Here is a 21,527-nt window from a genome sequence, read left to right as displayed (position 1 = left end):
ACAATCTTAAAAATGCTGCCTCGTCATTCAGGAGCAAATATTTTCATTTTCAGGTTTGCTGAAAAGTGGCACTCCTTTCCCCAAAAGTCTAGGATGTTGGGGCAATTAAAATGTTTCAAATTGAAATTGTCAGGATTATTCCATAAAATCATCAAATTAAATCATTAAATTTGGGGGCGGCATGGTGGCTCAGTGCCACACAGCACTAGGGTCCCAGGTTCGGTTCCAGCCTCGGGCGACTGTCTGTGTGGAGTTTGCACATTCTCCCCGTGTCTGCATGGGTTTCCTCCGGGTGCTCCGGTTTCCTCCCACAGTCCAAAGATGTGCAGGTTAGGTGAATTGGCCACGCTAAATTGCCCATACTGCTAGGTGCATTCATCAGAGGGAAATGGGTGTGGGTGGGTTACTCCTCGAAGGGTCGGTGTGGACTGGTTGGGCTGAAGGGCCTGTTTCCACACTGTAGGGAATCTAATCTAAATGTGCCAAAGATGGTATTGATTTGAAGATTGGTCTTAATTTGATTGCAAAAAGGTTCAAGGTATTAACTAGCCTAGTCTTGTCTAGGCTTATTCAACAGGTCCCACCTGCCCAGATGTATGGCATGCTGAGCCTTTTTATAAATATGGGTATGTGTAACGTGAACATTCTGCAAGCAGCCGCCACTCCAATAAGAAGCCAGTTCTCTCCGATGTTTGCTGCTCAATACGTTCAACTAAAGAGCCACTAGGGAATCTTTTGGGATGGGTGGGTCATTAAGAAAGATTGAGACATATATACATCTGTCCTTTACTTTTTCTTTCCACCTTCCAATCTGCAAAACCTATCTACAAGGCTTGCAGCAAATTAAATTTCAAGTTGAAAGACAACCCACGTCCAAATCCACACACCCCCCCCCACCCTCCAATTGAATTCCAAGGGCAAAAGAGTGCTCTTATTAGTTGGCTGTGAGGCTTGGCATTTTCTAATGGACTTTTTAAAATTATTCAGTTAAATTATTAGTTTATTGCTTTGGATCTCCTGAGATTCACATGATGTTTACTGTTGTGAGCAACCTCATCTTTCTGAAATTTGCTCACTGAACTACACACCCTCCCCCAAAGTGAGGGAGAAATTGAAATGTGGCCCCTCAAGTAAAAAGGCTGGGCATGCATGGTGTAAGCAATAAGATCTGTGCAAACCTCCAAGCCTATACAATTCACAGAGAGCAAATCTGTAAATAAGAAATACAAGGACAAATCAGATTGAACTTGATCTTCGATGCTTGGTTTATCATGGCTTTGAGGAAGTGATCCTCACTCTTGTCACATACAGGTACTTTTTGTAAGAGATTTCCAAAGATGTTCTTTCCTATTGGATATAGAATCAGGAGATTTTTAGAAACCAAATTCATTTGCATTCTTTCTGACATAAAGCTCTATTCCCTTTATACTTCAGGTAAAATCATACCTTTCAGTTTGTTATCAGGTTTTTGTTTGTCTTAATTATCCAGCTGTTGTTCTCTCTTCTTTTAATTTTTGTTTGCTGTCCCTGGAGTTCTATCACCTCACAAAACCACTGTTGTGGGAATTTTTTTCAGAAAGCCAAGAAGCATTAAATGGAAGCCATAATGTTCAATCTTGGTCTTAATCCAGAGAAATGATCAGCTATTCAATAGGAATTTACTGTCACAAAATGCTGACAGATCTGCTGTTTCCAGCATTTACTGTTTTTGAGTCCAATTTCTAGCATGCGCAGTATTTTGCTTTTGTACTGTTACTGCATGTCTGTAATGAATCATCACTTCAACCACTGTTTATTGAAAATATATACTTATTGATGAAAATCATCTAGAAATATATACAAATATTCTAAATCAATTCTGTACAATCCTTGCAGAGATAAAGAAACAAAACTTTGGAATTTTGACAGTTGTCAGAGCTTTTCGACAGTTGCAAAAAAAAAGCATTTTCTATAAAAGCAGAAAACTATTTATGTTCATTTTGAGACACAGAGAGGTTCTGAAAAACAAACAACCTCTCATTATAATTTAGCTGGAAGACCTTAGACTGTGGTCTTTTTCCACTGTGCTTTGGCAGCAGCTGCCCCAAGCTTTAGTGCGTTCTTCATCACATTGTCCTGGGACTTGGAACATGCCAGTCTGCAACACTCAATTATGGTCAACTCATCACACTGGAAGACCAACAAGTTTCAGCTAGCCCAAACAAGCAATATCACCTCAACCACTGTACAGTCACTTAGATGCTTCATTTTTACAACTGCAGCATTATCATCTGGTATAGCTATGACTTAATAGTAGCACTCTCTCTTCCGAGACATGATACTGTAGGTTTAAGTCTCACTCCAATGCAGTGCTGAGGGATTGCTGCAGTTATATTTTCCACCTTCGATATAAAACTACAGCCTTGTATTAATTTTCAGGTGGACATAAAAGACCCCACTACCCTAAGAAAAACAGCATCATTCTCCCAATATCTGACTATTTTATATCCTTCAACCAGTATTTTAAAAAAGAGATGATCTGTTGCTTTTTTTTGCTGCACGCATATTGCCAGACACACTTCTTTCATTAGAACACCACCAAAGGCCTTCTAATGTATTTCCTCAGCTGTAGAAGGAGTTTCACACCATGAATGGCATTATTCAGGTCTTCATTTCCCACCTAATGTTAATACAATCCATTTGAACATCGCAGTGTGTTTGGGTAAGGAAGCCCAGAGCAGATGAAAACACATGGAAAACCAAAGGAGGTGGAAGGGCAACATTACAAATCTGAAGCATGAAGACATTTTCCTTGGACTAAATGAATTGACACTGCAATCTCCCTTATTGCAGAAGAGTATGTAGATTTTTATCTTTTTTTCCTTCCAAAAGAAATCGTGCTTCATTCAGAAGTTATTTCTATATATGATGGACCAAATGTCATTACATTTGTTGTTATGTGTGAAATGCAATAGAATGTTGTCCCACAGGATCCAACATACTTTGTGTTTCTGCAGGGCCACCTGATTATCAGCTGCTTGTGCACTTGGAGGAAGAAACGGTCCATTCGTTTTACACCAGAGCATTTACATACTACCAGCATGAGAACAGGTCTCAATTTAGCCCTTAACCCAACAGTTTCTACTTAGGCATCTGACATCTCCCTCCCTGATCTAGGGTACTTTGCCAATTCAATCTTTCTTGAGTTTAATTTTCCCTTTCCACTCTTTAACCTGTTTGCAAAAGCTATTTCTCTGACCTTGTCCCTTTCAAAAATGTCAGCACCCTCTGTTTGTACAGCTAATGGTTTCATTAGCGAAAATTAATCACGCAAGGGTTTAGAAAGTGGCCCCGACTGGGCGAATACAATCGGGAGGGAGGCTCTTCATGTGGGGCCAGGGTCAATGTGTATTACACTTGAAAAGCAAGGTCCTTCCTGGCTTTGGAATCACACCTCGTTAGCAGGAGAGGCCGATCCCTCACACTCACTAATTGTCCGTTTGCATATTCCACTCTAATGGGCTGCACAGGGGGTGGGTTTTCATTATATTGCGGCTCCCTCGGTGGCCGCTGTCCCACTGCCCACTCTCGGTTGACAGTGTGCCATGTGCTGTAGACTCGCAGCCTCGCTGTTGCTCCTGCTCATGTCCCTGCGGCCGAATTGCGCCGCCAGTTTGCCAGGTCACAGCCAGCAGTTCCGATCCCACGCACTGAAGAGGCTGCTCGAGGTCTTCGGGATGGAGGACGCCCCACAGTCCCCTCACAGGGCCCGCCAGCCCCCTCAGTATATGCTGGACCTTTACAATGCAGTTGCAGACGTGGACGGAGTGACCAAGCAACCTGATTTACTCGTGGGAAACACGGTGCGCAGCTTCCTGGATAGAAGTGAGAGCCTAGCTGACCCATGTTGTGTTAAGTAAAGACGTGGTTACTGACAACTCCCCCGCCCCACTTTGCTCATCTTTACATTTTTTCTTTCCCAGCTCGCAGCCAGCAGTTCCAGTTCTTTTTCAACCTGTCCAGTGTGGCTAAGAGCGAAACCATTCTTACCGCTCAGCTGCACCTCTTCAAATTGAGAGGTCGACTCTTTCAGGATAACCTGTATGAAAGGCAACAACACTTCTGTCAGGTAAGAGCGGGGCAAGGCTCTTCAAACGACACTACCTCACAATAAGGGAGAGAACCGTTTCACTCAGAATGTCCTTAGGAAAGAGAGAGGCAGAGGAGGCAAGCCGGGAAGAAGTTCAAAGGGACATAAAAGTCAGAATGTAATTCAGTAAACAGTCGGGGGAAAAAATTGAGAAACCAAAACCATTTCTCTGCAGTTTAAGTCCTCCCACCGTGGGTGAAACAACACGGCCATTTAACACCATTCTCTGTTCGTTAAATAGATATTATGTTCCTGATCACCCATTTTCACAAAGTTAAAACTGACCCAAAGCGTCAAGTATGCGTTCTATGTATGAATGAGGGACTGCCCAAAACATCAGTTGCGTACTTAAAGAAGGAAATTTTATCTGAATTTGATATGATCACTGGATTGTTTACACTGATTCTGCCACGTTTCACATACAGCAGCGTAACTGGTCGAATATTGGCGTGAATGCACAACATAAAACAGGTAGGAATAATTGGCTTGGGCAGGAGGTAAGCGATATGTCACTACTTCAGTGTGCACTGCTGCACCACATAAGAAACAAGACAGTTTTTGCAACCAGATGTAAAGAATGTGGAAATCATTCATGATCAGGAGCAGTGCAGCGATTTTAATTTGTTTTCTTCTATTTTAAAAAATATAATTAGCTGTAACAACTTGCCTGAGCTGTAAACTCTATTTTAGGTCAGTGTCTACCAGATACTGGACAGTAATAACACATCTACAGCAGAGGAATTACGACTGCTGTCATCCAGAATACTGGCAGTCCATGACAGCACATGGGAGGTCTTCACAATCACCAAGGCTGTAAGTTACATTGGATCACAACATTTAATAAAACTTACAGGAATAGCTTTTGAAATATGATATACCCACAATATCCCTAATCACTGTGCCCTCTAGGAAGATGCAACAGGAATCATGTCAACTTGTACCATTATCTTGTTAGTGTCCAAACTAACTGTTTTCACAATCATTTGGCATGATACATTAATACTCTCAATGTCATTAAAGATGGAAGACCAGGATTTTGATCCAGAGACAGTGAAGGGAAGGCAATATATTTTCAAGTCAGGATAGTGAGTGGCTTGGAAAGGACCTTGTAATGTTAGTGCTGAATGATTTATGAAGGAAATACATTTTCCCTGTTCTAAGGCCCTCATATTTCTTAATTAGATGAACAGTAAAAAACATTATTTAATGGTCTCATTTAACATAGGGTTTACTGCTAAAATTTAAAATCCAACAGTTTCCACAAACACTTCTTCCTGTTTCTGTCAGCTTTTTGAAAGTACTACATTAAATCTATAGGAGGTTACACTCAATCTTTATAGTGCTCTGATTAGGCCACAACTGTACTAGTGTCCAGTTCTGGTCACCACACTTGACAAAAGATGGGAAGGCCATTGAGAGGGTGGAGAGGAGGTTTACAAAGTTAGGTTGCAAAGGCTTGGGACTGTTCTCCTTGGATAATACAGAGGAATTCAGATCACAATTTGAGTAAATAAGCTAAGACAAGAAAACAACCACACTTCCCCTTAGCTGGTACAAAGTCTCGGGAACAGAGGAGAATGAGAGGAAGAACATTTTTTAAAAACCTAGTAGTGGCAATAGCCAGAAACTTGCCGTCCTGGAGTATGGTAGACATGGAAACAACCAATGAAATAGTATGGGTAATTGAAATAAACTTGCAATGCTACAGGGCTCAAACAGGGGAATGTGACTGACGAGGCCACGCTATGGGAACCCAACATTCATGAGATGAATGGCCTTCTGTTCCATAGAAACAGTCCACAGAAACATCTATGTACAGTACTTTGTATTGATTATTACAGCTGAGAGAATAATCACAGCAACTGCTGCTGTATCAGCAGTAAGTGAACCAATTTTCAGGAGTAACTTACAGGAGTGAAAAGTGCACAAAATCAGATACAATGTACTCAAGTACAAAATAGAAAAATAAAGACATTTAAAAGTTAAACATTACAGTCCTTCTCATATAAAATAGAAAAATATATTGTAGTAACTGCACAGAATCTTGTTATAACTTGACACATTAGGTGTTAGATAGATGTTTCTCCTTGTTAGGGATATGAAACTACACAGATTACAATCTTAGAACTCTTTTTGTTATTTGTAAGAGTAACAGTATCAGTATTTCAGCCTTTACCAATACGCTTCAACAGAATGTGCATACTAACCAGCATACAGATGCCAGTTGTGCTCTGGTATAATGAACCAGATTTAGGGGTCTGTGTGAGGATAAAGAGCTCACTGAATGCTGGATAGAAATAATCAAACTATTGACTCTGTAAACTACACTGGATTAACATCTGTGGCTCTACAGCAAATATCCAACCAGTCAATTATGTCAGAAAGAATAGTGCTAAAACTGCAAAATAAATAGCACCCTGTTTTGGCTATAAAAAGGAAGGAAAGTAATATTCAATCTACAGATGGTACATAGTTAAATCATGGGATTGATGCACAACAATTGAGTTCCTCAGGAATGACTTCTTAAACCTCAAAACGGTGACTCAAGCTTTGTGTAAATTCAATGACACTGATAAAATTAATCCAATGTCTTGTTTAAATATGCGATAAGATACTAAAGCAAGAACAGTTTTAAGTGGTACAAAAGGACATATGATATGAACTTCACACAAAGTGGATAGGTTTGCATATAATGGACATGAAAAAGCTGTCTTTCAAAGGTATTGACAACTTAATCAGGGTTTTCCTTATTCGAGATATGTGAGCAATGCAGAGCCCAATGACCTCAGATATATCGGTGTTGCAAATGGAAAATGGAAATGTCTCTTTGGTGCAATAGGAGCTGTTGTTCTGGGGTTGATGGTGAAGACACATAGCTTGGAATGAGTAAAAGGAATTTTGTTCGGTTTCTGACATCTGCTGCAGCTGATTTGACAGTGTTCATGAGATACAATAGAGGGAATTATAACCTGCATGAAACACTTGCTGTATTAGATTGATGGAAGATTTCTTTATTTGTGCAGGTATATGCATGGACACAGGATATAAAGAGCAACAAAGGCTTGATGGTCATTGTGCAAACTCTGGCTGGGCAGCAGACCAGCAATCATTTTGTCCGTTTTGCCACAGGACGAGATCATCACAGCAGCAAGCAACCAATGCTGGTCCTCTTCACAGACGAGGAGAGGAGAGGGATTACCACTTCCCCGTCACGAAAAGGTAAAGTCCTTATGATTGGTACCAAAGATAAGATCCACCTCACTACTGTACTCTGTTTAAACACATTCACAAAAAGCTGTAATTAGGCTCCTGCTTTAACTAGTTGGTTTCAGTCTCATTTGGGTCACTTATTGACAGTCTTCCTTCAAACTTATTTAAGAGCCAAAAGTATAATTCTCTTCATTTATATAAAAGTAATTAACTTTAAATTATGGCACCTGTCCTGTGTGCTGCCCAGCTGGACACAACATGAAAAATTATAGGTCTAATTCTTAATCTGATACATTAGTTCAGACAAAATTCAGGACTGCCAGACTGAGGCAAAGTGAAAAACCACAACAACAGTGCAATCACTTTACTTCTATAAAGAACAGGACAGCCAATTCATTCTCCCTCACCTTACATGGTAACTATTTATTTTTAAACCTAATTAATACCCTTACATCCCATGTAGCAATTGGCTTTTTAAAATTCTAAATTACTTCTGCATCTGACCCACATCTAAGTGCTTAGCAGAAGACGTTGGCCCGAATAGACAACTAATGCTTGCGGTGAATTGGAAGAGGCATTGCAGAACTATTGTAATTTTTTTTACACCTTTCGTGGGATGATGGAGTCACTGGCAAAACAAGCATTTGTTACCCATCCCTAACTGCCCTAAAATGTTAGTGAGTTGCCACCCTGAAAAGGTGCAGTCCATCTATTGCAAGAACACCCAAAGTACTGTTCACAGTAAGGGAAAGCTATATGGTTTTACAATGGATGGATTGACTGACTTGAGGGCTCTTCCTTTATTATTTCAAATACTTACTACAAAACAGGAATCGGAGTAATGTCAGTTGTAACAGTCAATGTGTGGCTGACTGGAAGGTAATACCATGCCAGAAAGAGCAAGGAAGCTGAGTGAGTCATTAGCAGAGTTATGTGGGAGGAGTTTGAAAACATGACTGCAATCCCTCATTCCAGATGGCAGATTCAGACACAATGACCTAGACTTTCCAAACAGTGAATTTTCTGCCAGACATGCACTGGAACTGTTCTCTCACTTGACTGTTTTGAGCCATCAAGCACTATTGTATCTACCTGACAGATCCATGGTTGGTTTTAAAGTTGTTAGTAATCTCAAAGGTAGGTCAACACCTGGAGTATAGATTACAGATCAATAACAGGTGTAAAAGGAAAAGCTATTCTCTCCCTCTGTCTCCTGGTAGTAATGCTTGTTTAAGAGATTAATCTAAAAAATTCAAAGATTCCTTGCTTGGAGTATTACCATAATCCAGCACAACAAGATTTAACTTTCCAAAAACTAGTTTCAGTCAAGAATCCTTGCTGACACACACATACAGAGGGCATTAATAAAAACAGAAAATACTTTGTTTTTCCTTCCAAAGGAAACTGTCAAACCTGAGTAAAAGTTTCAGGTCAGATTAAGTTTATTTCCTTCTCTGCAGCTGAAATATAGAGGAACTTCAATTATCCAAAGGACGCAGACAGGGAGTATTTCATTAGGTTAATCAAATTTTGGATAACAGTTTAGCCGAGCTTTGGGACCTTGAATCTTGCCGGATTATCCGATATTCAGATAGATAATCGAGTGCCGGATAATCACAGCTCCTCTATAATTGAAAAATGCTGAAAATACACAATGCCAAAGTCTACAACATTTGCTTTAAAAAAAAACAAATGGTGCTGGTATCTTAAAGGGCAAGAAAAGATTTTTCTTTATAAATGGTCCCTGAATACATGAGATGACTTAACTCATTATACTCCACATTTACAGATATGGCCACAGAGATTCCGTTTCTCTCTCACAGAACACTCCAGAACAAAGCAAGCCAGAACCGAAACACAAGGTCCTTGCATTTCCAAGCATGTCAAAGGCATCCTCTATATGTAGACTTTGAAGAGATTGGCTGGTCTGGTTGGATTATCTCCCCTCGAGGTTACAATGCTTATCATTGTAAAGGAGCATGTTTCTTCCCACTGGGCCAAAATATGAGACCAACCAATCATGCCACTGTCCAGTCTATTATCAATGCTCTTAAACTAGCTAATGATGTGGCATCTCCATGCTGTATCCCAGACAAACTCTTCTCCATTAATCTTCTCTATTTTGATGATGATGAAAACGTCGTCCTGAAACAGTATGATGACATGGTTGCTGGAAGCTGTGGGTGCCATTAACTCATTATGGACCCCTCATTCACTGAGTTCTCATAACCATCCCAGTCTTGCATAATGTCTAGCTCCTGAGGTGAGAAACCAGCATCCTCAGGAGATCTGAAAGCAATGGGGTTAATAGCAATCGTTTTAAAAATGCTTACCATGCAAGAAAAGTGTTGGTCTGAGAAATGGCTTTAAAGAAAAAGGTCAATCCCTAAAGCAATGTGTGCAGACTGCAGAATGAGTTATAAAATGTGTAAATGTGTATATAGTGTTATACAGATGTATTAATATATCAGGATCAAGAGTAATTCTGGCATTGATTAATGTAAATTGATGTATTATACAGAATACATATAGCATAATAGGATTGGTGACTTCAACACATTTGTAAACTTTCAAACAAGAATATAATGTGAACAAACAGCATGATTTCAGTTTTGTTTCATTTATCTTCAGTTTTTTTATTACTTCACTCCTTCACTGATATTATCTTGTCTCTTTCCACCTTTCAATCACACTCTCTCTCAGACTCTAGTTAATAATTTACTTTCCCACCTCCACTATTATACTCCCAAGTCTTCACTGTTTCATTAATTCTCATTTCTACCATGAACTGAAATTCAATTCTCTCACTGCTCCTTGGTCTCTTACTGCTCAAGTGATACTCTCATCTTCCTTCACTGGTTTTCTGTTATTTTCACTATCTCAAAACTCCAGTTTGTTTTCTTCTAATGGCATAAAAGGCATTGCTCGTTTTTGCTGTTTCACCCTTCCCTTCACCTCATTATTCTTGGTCTACCCACTTTCATAAACTGAAATGCAATTTCTCATCTCTCCTAAAATCTCATGCACAAAGGTTGTAAAGCATGCCTCACCTTGATTGCTTGTAGCAACCTATATTACTATATTCAGGCTATTACCGGAATCCAAACATCCTCAAACATTAGTAAACCTCATTCTTAGAAGCAGAGAAAGACCTGCAGCAGTTCTGAATACTATTCGTAAACTCTAGTTGACTGTTTTAAGGATATGTATAAATATGGAAATCATGTTAACCCATTTGAAATCTTATGGTCTCTGCCTTTTGTTTATCAATATCCTCAATGATTGCCAACATCACACCTACAATTACACAGCTTATCCATTTAGTATTCAGGGATATGTTCCATCTATTCTTAGCATTTATTCAAATATAAAAGCTTTCAGCCAGTCTAGAATTGATAACTTTAATCATGTAGAATGCTTACTATCTTAAGCAGGTGATAGCTTAAATCCATTTATGTTATGATGTTTCCCAGCTTCTTTCTGAAAAACCTCTCATGGATAAAGTGGTTAAGGAATTTCTGACTGTTACGCTTTGCAACCACAGCCCTGTCTTTCTTCAGCTCTCCAACGAACTTATTAATAGATTTTCATTTGTTACAACATTGACAAGGTCAGCCTTGTGTGCTCATGCACAAGACCTGGACCAATAACCTCTGAAATCAAAAGCTAAGAAAATAGAAAATGATGAGAGAAAACAAAGTCAACTCACATCAAGAATGAACACGAGGAAATGTACAGCAAAGTGAAGGACTCAACTAACAATCACAAAGGTCATTAAAAATTGAACTTATTCAAAAGATAAAGCACAGTTTTCTTTAATCGATAACTATCCTTTAAAACTTGACTCTCAAACTGGACTCTTCCTGGCCATTAGCATTAACAGGCATTATGACCAACTTTGAATCCAGTTTAACAAATTCTGGTCATTGTTAATTTAATAGTATTTATTGAAGACCCTTTGCATTCTTGTAATTTGAAGGTGGGGGGGGCAGGGAGGTTAGACAAAACATGATACAGCACATGGCATATTAAATTAGTGGAATTAGGTTATGAGGGATTACACAAAGAAGATTATCACTTGAAAATAGGTCATCAAGATATTAGACATTACACAAGTTGACCTATAATTCTCACCCTTCACCAGCAAATTCATATTGCAGTGCTGATAGGACAGCACAAAATCCCTTGTGCATGTAGCAACAGGTATATTGTTTACTGGCCAATAACCCTACAAATAGATATTACAATGGATTCCTCAAGTATATTACTATCAGGTAGACAAGCGACCAAACCGGTTGACGGTAATGAAAAATTGTGGGCTGTGGGATTGGAGTAATCTTGGTTCAAAAAAAAAAGGATGCAAAGTATGACTTGTGTTATTTGACATCATGTACTGTAGTGATACAAAGCTGACTTCAAGTCGAATAAATACCATTAGGGTCTGAAATCACTGACAAAATTACATAATTGTATTTCAATATTAACACCCTCCTGCAATGCACAGGAAGTTCATCTGGAAGTGAGTTGGAAACTAACATGAACGAATAGAATAGCAGTTCTGTTAGAATATATTTCAGGTTGGAATTAACTGAGGGTCAAGGCAGTTAAGTTTCCACACTTAAGCAGTACAGGTTTCAGATCATATCCTGTACAACTGCAATAATGTAAAAGCCTGTGCCCTGAAGCTTTTTGTTGTGTCAGCACACCTTCTAGGATAATATATCATTAGGTGGTGATGCTAGCTTTGCATTACAGATATATTCCAAGTGATGATCTGTTTTGCGTACACTATTGATTCTGCGTTATGTGTTGGGATTTTGTTTTATGCGTGCACATCCTAACCTCAGCAGCAGCATGATTGTGGTTAGGATGTGCATGATTAAGATAAAATCACAAAAGCTTCATAATATAGTCATATAATTGCAAACATTCACATCTGGAATCAATCATTACAGATACAACAACCTTTTTACAGATTATACAAAATATACATACACATATAGTGAGAACCTTTGAACACAGCTCTCTATAGTCAATTTGGCCTCTTGTGAAGCTTGGTTCCAATTCAGTCCAGAGTTCCTGGAAGAATAAAGTGCACTGAAATTCTCTGGAACATACACACAGGAAGCAATTATGTTAACAAAATGCAGACCAAGAAACAGTGACTATTGCAAAGTCCACCTTTATAGAATTGCAGTGGCACCATCAGAACCTGGGAAAAATAATGGTGTTCCTTGGATCAAACTGATTTAGGGACTCAAACAATCAGATCATTTAGAATCATCATTTCAAAACAATCAGGGTGGAAACCAATTTTCTTCATTCACACACTACTTTTCCCATTAAGAGCCAACAAAAGTGCCAGTAAAAAAATTCTATATCAAGAAAGATAACCACGAAATAAAGTGTGGCATACAAGCATAACCATACAGGAGGAAAAAGACGGAGGGGGCAAGAAAGTGAAGGGAGAGAGAGAAAGAAAAAATTAATTGAATCAAAAGCAAAACACTGCAAACGCAGAAAATATGAAACGAACAAAGGCCCAAAATTTCAAAGTTATACAGTATTTGTGATTCTTTCTCAAGATAGCAGTGGGGTAGCAATGCAGCAGGTGGGGTCCTAAGCCCAGGAGCCTGGAGCTTATCTGCTATCTTTTTCTTTTCTTTCCATTTTGTCTTCATTAGATAGTCAGTCATACAATATGGAAACAGACTCTTTGGTCCCACTCCTCCCAATTGATTTCCCAGTCCTAATTGCCAACATTTGGCCCATATGCCTCTAAATCCCTTGTATTCATATAACCAGAGGCCTTTTAAACATTATAATTGTATTCACTTCCATCATTTCCTCTAGCAGCTTGCTCCATACATGCACCACCCTCTGCATGAATAAGTTACCCCTCAGGTCATACTACTTCAATGCAACAGGCCTGACAGGCAAGGCAGATGAATTTAGGGCATGGTTGACAACATGGAACTGGGATATCATAGCTATTATGGAAACGTAGCTCAGGGATGCACAAGACTGGTAGAGTATAGGATATAGATACTATAGGAAGGATAGAAAGATAGGAGGGGGAATGGCGTTTTTTGTTATTTTCTGATGTCATGGGGAATCAGGAGAAATGTTGATTAACTGCGGTGGTGACAGTGCCCGGAGTGATGATTCCTGACTGCGGTAGGCCTAGTGCCTGGACTCGGAGGGTCACTAGTCATGACTGTGCCCAAAAAAAGGTTTCTACCTGTGGTAGGCCAGTAGTGGGGACTCGGGGGGTCTTTGGATGCAGTGATGGTGGTGGTGCCTGAAGCTTCGACTCGGTGGACGTGGTGCCTGGAGCAAAGACTTCTGGCTGGGGACTTTGCAAAAGCAGTGTATTTGTGTTGTAGACCCCTTGTTCAGATGATGAACTCTATTTATGTAATTTTTTAGTCCTTTTGTAGTCTGGAGGCTAGGTACTGTCGCAGACTGGGTTGGAAGGACTGCAATTCTTAATTAAAAAACACATTCATTTATTTATTTTATTCCTATGATTTTGAATTTTTCTAATGTACCCCTAAGAATCTATACTTAAGAATCTGTGCTTACGTACTCTTGTACCTAACATGGTACCGTAAGTGGTGACTTGTAAACTTTTCACTATACTCATGTGAGTACATGTGACAGTAAAGTTAATTCTAAGAAGCAAACAGCATTAACATTTCACATTAGTGATCTGAGCACGTCTCAAAGTAGTTCACAGTCTGTTAATTATTTTGAGTTGTTTGAGAGGGAGAATTGAGCGAGAAATGTAATAACCTAGTAATTGAAGTGAAAGCCAGGCAATGTGGAAATGAAGAGGGATTTGGAATTCAGATAAATAAGACATTAAAAGCAGCAGGATAAGAGTGTAAAGAGATAAGCTTATACAATATTGAGTTTTAAGATGTTTAAAATAAGAGTCAAAATGGCATAGTGAATATAATCATAAGGTCACAATTGGGTACAATACTATTATGAGTGATGTGATAAATACTAAAATCATAAAGAGGTGTGACAATGTACAGAAACTATTTACAGGGGAACGAAAGAAGATTATAAACAAGCAAGTTAGGATAAAAAAACAAATGTGAAGCTGTGAAGTGCAATACCAAAATATGAATAAAGCAAAAAGTATGTCAATAGTTAAGAATAGGGTAAGCAGATCTTGTATCAGAGGTAATGCTCCCATCAGTGGGCCAAAAGGTCTGGGTTCAAGTCCCATGTGTGTCAGCTGTGCCTCATTAAGGGGAGATGATGGCCTATTGGTATTATTGCTGGACTGTTGGCTCAGAAACGCATCTGATCACTAATGTCCTCATTTGATCTGGCCTACATGTGATTCCAGACCCACATCAATGTGGTTAACTCTTAACTGCTCTCTGGGCAATTAGTGTTAGGTAATAAATGCTGGTCTAGCCAGCGACTCCCTCATCATGAATAAAAAAAGATGTCCCAACAGTTTGATTAAGAGTACTTTTAAGAATAGGTTAGAGAAGTGATTGAGTGAATAGAACGGTACATTGTATTAGTAGAATTATTGCTTCCATGAAAGATGAACAACAGTCTTGAAAGATCGTGGAATTCAACAAGTTTGAGCATTCATATTAGTACCTCAACTTAAGATAATTTTGTCTGTTGCACCTTGTTGCAGCAATGCCTTCTCCCCTGGGCTAAGAAGGATTGACAGAAGAATTAGGAGAAAATGACAGACAAAACAAAGTTAAAGCTGTGAAGCAATGAGGAAGCACTCACCTTCCAAAAATGCAAATTCATCTGTAGCATCAACTGCATTGTCTGAAAGAGAAATAAAAATAAACCATCTAGCAATTTGGATAACTTCCAAACAAAACAACAACTGACTATTTCACCTTTGCACCCCCACTCCGCAAACAAACTTAGCTCAGCACTTAAGTGATTTGGATGTGAATACAGGAAGTATGGTTAGCAAGTTTGCAGATGACACCAAAATTGATGGTGTAATGGACACTGAAGAAGGTTACTAAGAGTACAACAAGACCTTGATCAGATGGGCCAAAAATGGCAGATGGAGTTTAATCCAGATATATGTGAGGTGCTACATTTTAGTGCTGCGAATCAGGACAGGACTTACACACTTAAAGGTAAGGTCCTGGAGAGTGTTGCCAAACAAAGTAAACGAGGAGTGCAGGTTCACAGTTCACAGGTTTGGAAGGTTTGAGTATAGGGTGAGGCTGAATAGAGCACAGAGCATAGAACGTTACAGTGCAGTACAGGCCATACCGTACCAACCTGTGGAACCAATCTGAAGTCCATCTAACCCACACTATTCTATGCTCGTCCATATGCCTATCCAATGACATTTAAATGCCCTTAAAGTTGCAGTTACTATTGTTGCAGGCAGTGCATTCCACTTCACTATACCCTGAGTAAAACAACTACATCGGACATTTGAGCTATATTTATCGCCCCTCAATTTAAAGCTATGTCCCCTCGAGCATCAGAGGCTGAGTGGTGATCATAAAGAAGTTTATAAAATCATGAGGGGCATGGATAGGATTAATAGTCAAGGTCTTTTCCCCAGGGTAGGAGGTTCTAAAACTAGAGATCATAAGTTTAAGATGAGGAGAAAGATTTAAAAGGGATCTAAATGGCAACCTTTTCATGAAGAGGGTGGTGCGTGTATGGAATGAACTGCCAGAGGAAGCGGTGGAAATTGGTACAATTACAATATTTAAAAGTCATCTGGACGGGTATATAAATGGGAGGGGGTTAAAGCGATACGGGCCAAAAGCTGGCAAGTGTGGCTTGATTAATTTAGGATATCTGGTCAGCATGGATGAGTTTGACCAAAGGTTCTGATTCTGTTCTGTACATCTCTATGGCTGTATGACTTTAAAACTCAGCCACTCACAAAAGTTATAATCCTAGAAAGACTCTTGAGTATACTCTGACAACAAAGTAGCAGTCTGGAATAACAAATTGCTGGCAGACTCACCCACATCCTTTCGCTGGATAGTTTTGCGTTTTCCCCGCAAAGCGAATGAATATGCATCCTTCGCAATCACTTCAACAAATAGTTCCTGTTGGGAGAAACCAAATACATTGTTCAGTCAATGGGATACCCAGTTTGTTCAGAATACGTTCTCTCTCTCTCTCAAGGAACCCAGTATACAGCTCCAACTCTCCTACAGCTCTAATCTCTTTCCTGAGCAGAAGCAGCATTTCCTCCCTCAGGCAAACCTTTGTATCCCTCCCCACAGAGACAGGTTGCTTTTGCCTCATTAGCAATTAATAATATGATGCCAAGATTGAAGTTTCCTTAAGTCTTAATCTAAATTAACGCATTCTTATGCAAGGTGAGCAATGTCACTGTCATCAAGAATTTAATGATTATACATCATATCAGTCTTTATAAGTGATATAAATTAACTGAAGCTGAAAAATTAAAATTAGAACTTCTAAAATGCTAAACAGATATACATGACTGATTTATGGAAAAAGATAGCAAGTTTTGAGAAGATTCGCAGCTCAGGTTGAGGTTCTGGATGTAAGTTTGCTGAGCTAGAAGGTTTATTTTCAGACGTTTCATCACCATACTAGGTAACATCATCAGTGACCCCCACAGCTACCTGGATTACACCTCCTCCCACCCTACCTCCTGCAAAAATGCTATCCATTATTCCCAATTCCTTCACCTCATATGGTCCCAGGAGGACCAGTTCCACAACAGAACACATCAACTGGCCTCCTTCTTTAAAGACCACAATTTCCCCTCCCACACGGTTGATGATGCTCTCCACGTATTTCATCCACGCTCTGCACCTCAACCCTCGAACCCCACCCCTCAGACGCAACATGGTCAAAACCCCTTGGTCCTCACCTTCCACCCCAGCAACCTCCACCATTTGCGCCACCTACAAACAGACCCCGCCACCAGAGATATGTTTCCGTCCCCACCCCATCCACTTTCCGTAAAGATTGTTCCCTCCGCGACTACCTGGTCATGTCCACACCCCTTAATAACCCACCCTCCCTTCCTGGCACCTGCCCTTGTCACCGCAGCAACTGCAAAACCTCCCCCCCCACCCCCTTCGCCTCCATCCAAGGCCAGAAAGGAGCCTTTCATATCTATCAAAGTTTCACCCGCATTTCCACACAGGTCATTTACTGTACAGTTGTTCCCAATGCGGTCTCCTCTACAAAATGCTTCAGAGAACATCTCCGGGACATCCACATCAATCAACCCCACTGCCCTGTGGCTAAACATTTCAACTCAGTCTCCCACTCTGCCAAGGACATGCAGGTCCTGAGCCTCCTCCACCGCCGCTTCCTCACCACCCGATGCCTGAAGGAAGAATGCCTTATCTTTCGCCTTGGGACCCTTCAGCCTGTTGGGATCCATTATTAAGGTTAGATAGTGTAAGAAACTTTATTGTTAGGTAGTGCTCACGTAAGGTAGTATTAGCAAGTCTGGAACTTGTTGGCTTCACTAGACAACAGTAAGCCATTATGTTACACTAAGAACAGACTGAAAAGCTGATGGCATAGCCTGAAGAAGCCCCAGGGAGGGTGAGAGATAACAGGACATTGGAGCCATGTCTAAACGCACGTAGCTCAAACTGAGGTAATAGAACGTTATCAGGTGAGAACCAATGACACACGAAAATTCTGCATTTTACCAAATAAGGATGTAACTCTGGAATGTGAGAGAACAAAAGGATAGACAAATTAAAAAAATAGGCAGAACACGCCTTCTCCAGTGAGCTAGACACCTCACTGTACTGTGTACGATTCTCTCTCATTAAACCTGTTTATACTTTTAATCAGACCCGGTGTCTCTCTCCTCCAAACGAACACGGGGACAGAGGATCTGTCCCAACAAACCCCATGGCATCAACGTGGATTTCACCAGTTTCCTCATTCTCCCTCCCACCCTTACCCCAGACCCAACCTTCCAGCTCAGCACCGCCCTAATGACCTGTCCCACCTGCCAATCTTCCTTCCCATCTATCCGTTCCACCGTCCCCTCTGACCTATCACCTCCATCCACCTATTGCACTCTTAGCTACCTTTCTCCAGCCCCCCTCCTCATTTATCTCTCCACCCCTGAGGCTCCCAGCCTCATCCTGATGAAGAGCTTTTGCCTGAAACATCGACTTTCCTGCTCCTCAGATGCTGCCTGACCTGCTGTGCTTTTCCAGCACCACTCTGATCTTGACCCCCAACATCATCAGTGAGCCTCTGATGAAGCCTTTGTATGTTGATGAGTCCGTTTTATTTTTAAAAGTCGGGCTCTATCATTTTGATGATGCTCTTTAATCTAGTAGCATCTATATAAACGGGGAAAAGTTATATTGATAACGGTTCAGAAACTGCACCAACGTTTGAGTTTTATTTTAGTGGCCAGGTCTCTAGAGTAATTGATGTTTAACCTATTATCCAGGAATGGGCTACACTAGAGAAGTTCTGGTAAAATGTCCAGCATTTTACATTTTTTTTCTTAATTTGTGTCGTCTCTATTTGTAATTTAACTGCTGGAGATTATTCTGGTAAATATACTCTGCACCTTCACCGACCAGCCCAGACCATGATCAATGAAGGAACGCGGGCAGAGACCCAATGGACTGCACCCGGGAGGAGGTCACAGTGACCGTCAGGGCCTCTAGCGGCCGCCGATGGCTCTCTCCAGGGGGTCGGGGTGGCCACCACTCACTCACCGTGGCCTTGCCGATGGCGAACACGGCCTCCTGGCTCGCCAGCGACACATCGGGATCAGCCTTCATCAGTCCCTTGATCCGGCTCAGCGGCAGCCGGAGCAGTTTATGCTGCAGGCCCGGCCTCTCCACCTCGACCTCCGGCTGCAGGCTCTGCGCCGACTCCCCCGCTTGCTGCAGCCCCACTCCGCTCTCGCGTTCCTCCATCAACCGCCTTCCCGCCTCACCGCCTGCTGCTCTCCGAACCGCCAATCGCAGCGCGCCGTCACCCCACTCCGCCAATCGCAGCGCGCCGTCACCCCACTCCGCCAATCGCAGCGCGCCGTCACCCCACTCCGCCAATCGCAGCGCGCCGTCACCCCACTCCGCCAATCGCAGCGCGCCGTTAACCCACTCCGCCAATCGCAGCGCGCCGTCACCCCACTCCGCCAATCGCAGCGCGCCGTTAACCCACTCCGCCAATCGCAGCGCGCCGTCACCCCCCTCCGCCAATCGCAGCGCGCCGTCACCCCCCTCCGTCAATCGCAGCGCGCTGTCACCCCCCTCCGTCAATCGCAGCGCGCTGTCATCCCCCGCCAATCGCAGCGCGCCGTCACCCCCGTCCGCCAATCGCAGCGCCGTCACCCCACTCCGCCAATCGCAACGCGCCGTCACCCCCCTCCGCCAATCGCAGCGCGCCCTCACCCCACTCCACCAATCGCAGCGCACCCTCACCCCCTCTGCCAATCGCAGCGCGCCGTCACCGCCTCCGCCAAACGCAGCGCGCCGTCATCACCTTCACCAATGGCAACACGTCCTCTCCCCCCCCTCCGCCAATCACAACACTGGATAGAAACACCAACCACGAATAGAGAGTTAGTGGTCTAATAAACACGACAGTTACACTGTAGTCCAATGAGGTGGTGCAGCATTAACATCGCTAACCAATCAGGTTTAAGAGGCTGCAATAAGTAGCACAGCAGTTACAAGAAGGGCCCTTGCTGGAAAAATTCAGCAGATGTTAACGAGATATCACAGAGATACAGAGCATGAAAACAGACCCTTCCGTCCAACTCGTCCATGTTGACGAGATGTCCTAATCTAATCTCGTCCCATTTAGAAGAGGATAAATACCTAGCCTGTGGAAACAGGGAACCCACACAGATCTGCCCTACCCTGTTTACACCTGATTAATGAACCTAACCTACACATCCCTGAATATTATGGGCAACCTCGCATAGCCAATTCACCTGACTTGCACATCTTTGGATGGTAGCAGGAAACTGGAGCACCCAGAGGAAACCCACACAGTCACAGGGAGTATGTGCAAACTCCACACAGACAGTCCCCCTCACTGGGTCCCTGGTGCTGTGAGGCAGCAGTGCGATCCACTGTGCTACCCAATGACCATTTGTAAGCACTTGGCCCATATTCCTCCAAATGTCTTTTAAATGTTGTATTCCTCTGGCAGCTGATGACACCAAAATTGGAGGTGTAGTGGACAGTGAAGGAGGTTATCTCAGATTACAACAGGATCTTGGCCAGATGGGTCAATGGGCTGAGAAGTGACAGATGGAGTTTAATTTAGATAAATGTGAGGTGCTGCATTTTGGGAAAGCAAATCTTAGCAGGACTTATACATTTAATGATCAGGTCCTGGGGAGTGTTGCTGAACAAAGAGACCTTGGAGTGCAGGTTCACAGCTCCTTGAAAATAGAGTCACAGGTAGGTAGGATAGTGAAGAATAAAAAAGCGGACCCCACCACCAAGGATATATTTCCCTCCCCTCCCCTATCAGCGTTCCGCAAGGACCACTCCCTTCGTGACTCCCTCGTCAGATCCACACCCCCCACCAACCCAACCTCCACCCCCGGCACCTTCCCCTGCAACCGCAGGAAATGTAAAACTTGCGCCCACACCTCCACACTCACTTCCCTCCAAGGCCCCAAGGGATCCTTCCATATCCGCCACAAGTTCACCTGTACCTCCACACACATCATCTATTGCATCCGCTGCACCCGATGTGGCCTCCTCTATATTGGTGAGACAGGCCGCTTACTTGCGGAACGCTTCAGATAACACCTCCGGGCCGCCCGAACCAACCAACCCAATCACCCCGTGGCTCAACACTTTAACTCTCCCTCCCACTCCACCGAGGACATGCAGGTCCTTGGACTCCTCCACCGGCAGAACACAACTACACGATGGCTGGAGGAGGAGCGCCTCATCTTCCACCTGGGAACCCTCCAACCACAAGGTATGAATTCAGATTTCTCCAGTTTCCTCATTTCCCCTCCCCCCACCTTGTGTCAGTCGGTTCCCTCAACTCAGCACCGCCCTCCTAACCTGTAATCCTCTTCCTGACCTCTCCGCCCCCACCCCACTCCGGCCTATCACCCTCACCTTGACCTCCTTCCACCTATCCCACCTCCATCGCCCCTCCCCCTAGTCCCTCCTCCCTACCTTTTATCTTAGCCTGCTTGGCTCTCTCTCTCTTA

At 42.3% G+C, this 21,527-nt stretch overlaps 2 protein-coding genes across 4 annotated transcripts; one reads left to right on the top strand and one right to left on the bottom strand.

Annotated features, from left to right (window-relative positions):
- Window positions 1-3,584: 3,584 nt before the first annotated feature.
- Window positions 3,585-9,879, top strand: admp (anti-dorsalizing morphogenic protein). The gene is made up of 6 exons (XM_060846591.1): window positions 3,585-3,864; window positions 3,963-4,108; window positions 4,820-4,942; window positions 7,153-7,353; window positions 7,981-8,012; window positions 9,163-9,879. Exons 1-6 carry the CDS (start codon window positions 3,585-3,587, stop codon window positions 9,530-9,532), a joined length of 1,152 nt encoding a protein of 383 aa, XP_060702574.1. The 3' UTR covers window positions 9,533-9,879.
- On the bottom strand, window positions 9,046-19,294 carry pole4 (polymerase (DNA-directed), epsilon 4, accessory subunit). Of its 3 annotated transcripts, none has more exons than XR_009646172.1 (5): window positions 19,054-19,294; window positions 16,332-16,416; window positions 15,110-15,151; window positions 12,335-12,418; window positions 9,046-9,628 (listed from the first exon to the last, which is right to left on the bottom strand). XR_009646172.1 is itself a non-coding variant. In XM_060846065.1 (5 exons), exons 1-4 carry the CDS (start codon window positions 19,255-19,257, stop codon window positions 14,975-14,977), a joined length of 384 nt encoding a protein of 127 aa, XP_060702048.1. In that variant the 5' UTR covers window positions 19,258-19,294; the 3' UTR covers window positions 9,046-12,418; window positions 14,969-14,974. The 3 variants fall into 3 exon arrangements, 2 of the variants coding, with proteins under 2 accessions (XP_060702048.1, XP_060702049.1); XM_060846065.1 differs by adding an exon at window positions 14,969-15,027 and having other exon boundaries at window positions 9,046-12,418; XM_060846066.1 differs by having other exon boundaries at window positions 9,046-12,418.
- Between the last annotated feature and the right edge of the window lie 2,233 nt (window positions 19,295-21,527).

The sequence above is a fragment of the Hemiscyllium ocellatum genome, chromosome 28 (assembly GCF_020745735.1).
Source record: "Hemiscyllium ocellatum isolate sHemOce1 chromosome 28, sHemOce1.pat.X.cur, whole genome shotgun sequence".
NCBI lineage: Eukaryota > Metazoa > Chordata > Chondrichthyes > Orectolobiformes > Hemiscylliidae > Hemiscyllium > Hemiscyllium ocellatum.
Note: the sequence above shows the minus strand (reverse complement) of the source record. Positions and strands in the feature narration are given on the sequence as shown.

Excerpts from the sequence above, each read along its gene's own strand:
- admp (XM_060846591.1), top strand. The coding sequence starts at position 3,585 with ATGTGCTGTAGACTCGCAGCCTCGCTGTTGCTCCTGCTCATGTCCCTG. Across the intron at positions 4,109-4,819 it reads GGCAACAACACTTCTGTCAG|GTCAGTGTCTACCAGATACT; the intron begins GTAAGAGCGGGG and ends ACTCTATTTTAG. Across the intron at positions 4,943-7,152 it reads TCTTCACAATCACCAAGGCT|GTATATGCATGGACACAGGA; the intron begins GTAAGTTACATT and ends TTATTTGTGCAG.
- pole4 (XM_060846065.1), bottom strand. The coding sequence starts at position 19,257 with ATGGAGGAACGCGAGAGCGGAGTGGGGCTGCAGCAAGCGGGGGAGTCG. Across the intron at positions 16,417-19,053 it reads TCGCCATCGGCAAGGCCACG|GAACTATTTGTTGAAGTGAT; the intron begins GTGAGTGAGTGG and ends TTCTCCCAACAG. Across the intron at positions 15,152-16,331 it reads TATCCAGCGAAAGGATGTGG|ACAATGCAGTTGATGCTACA; the intron begins GTGAGTCTGCCA and ends TTTCTCTTTCAG.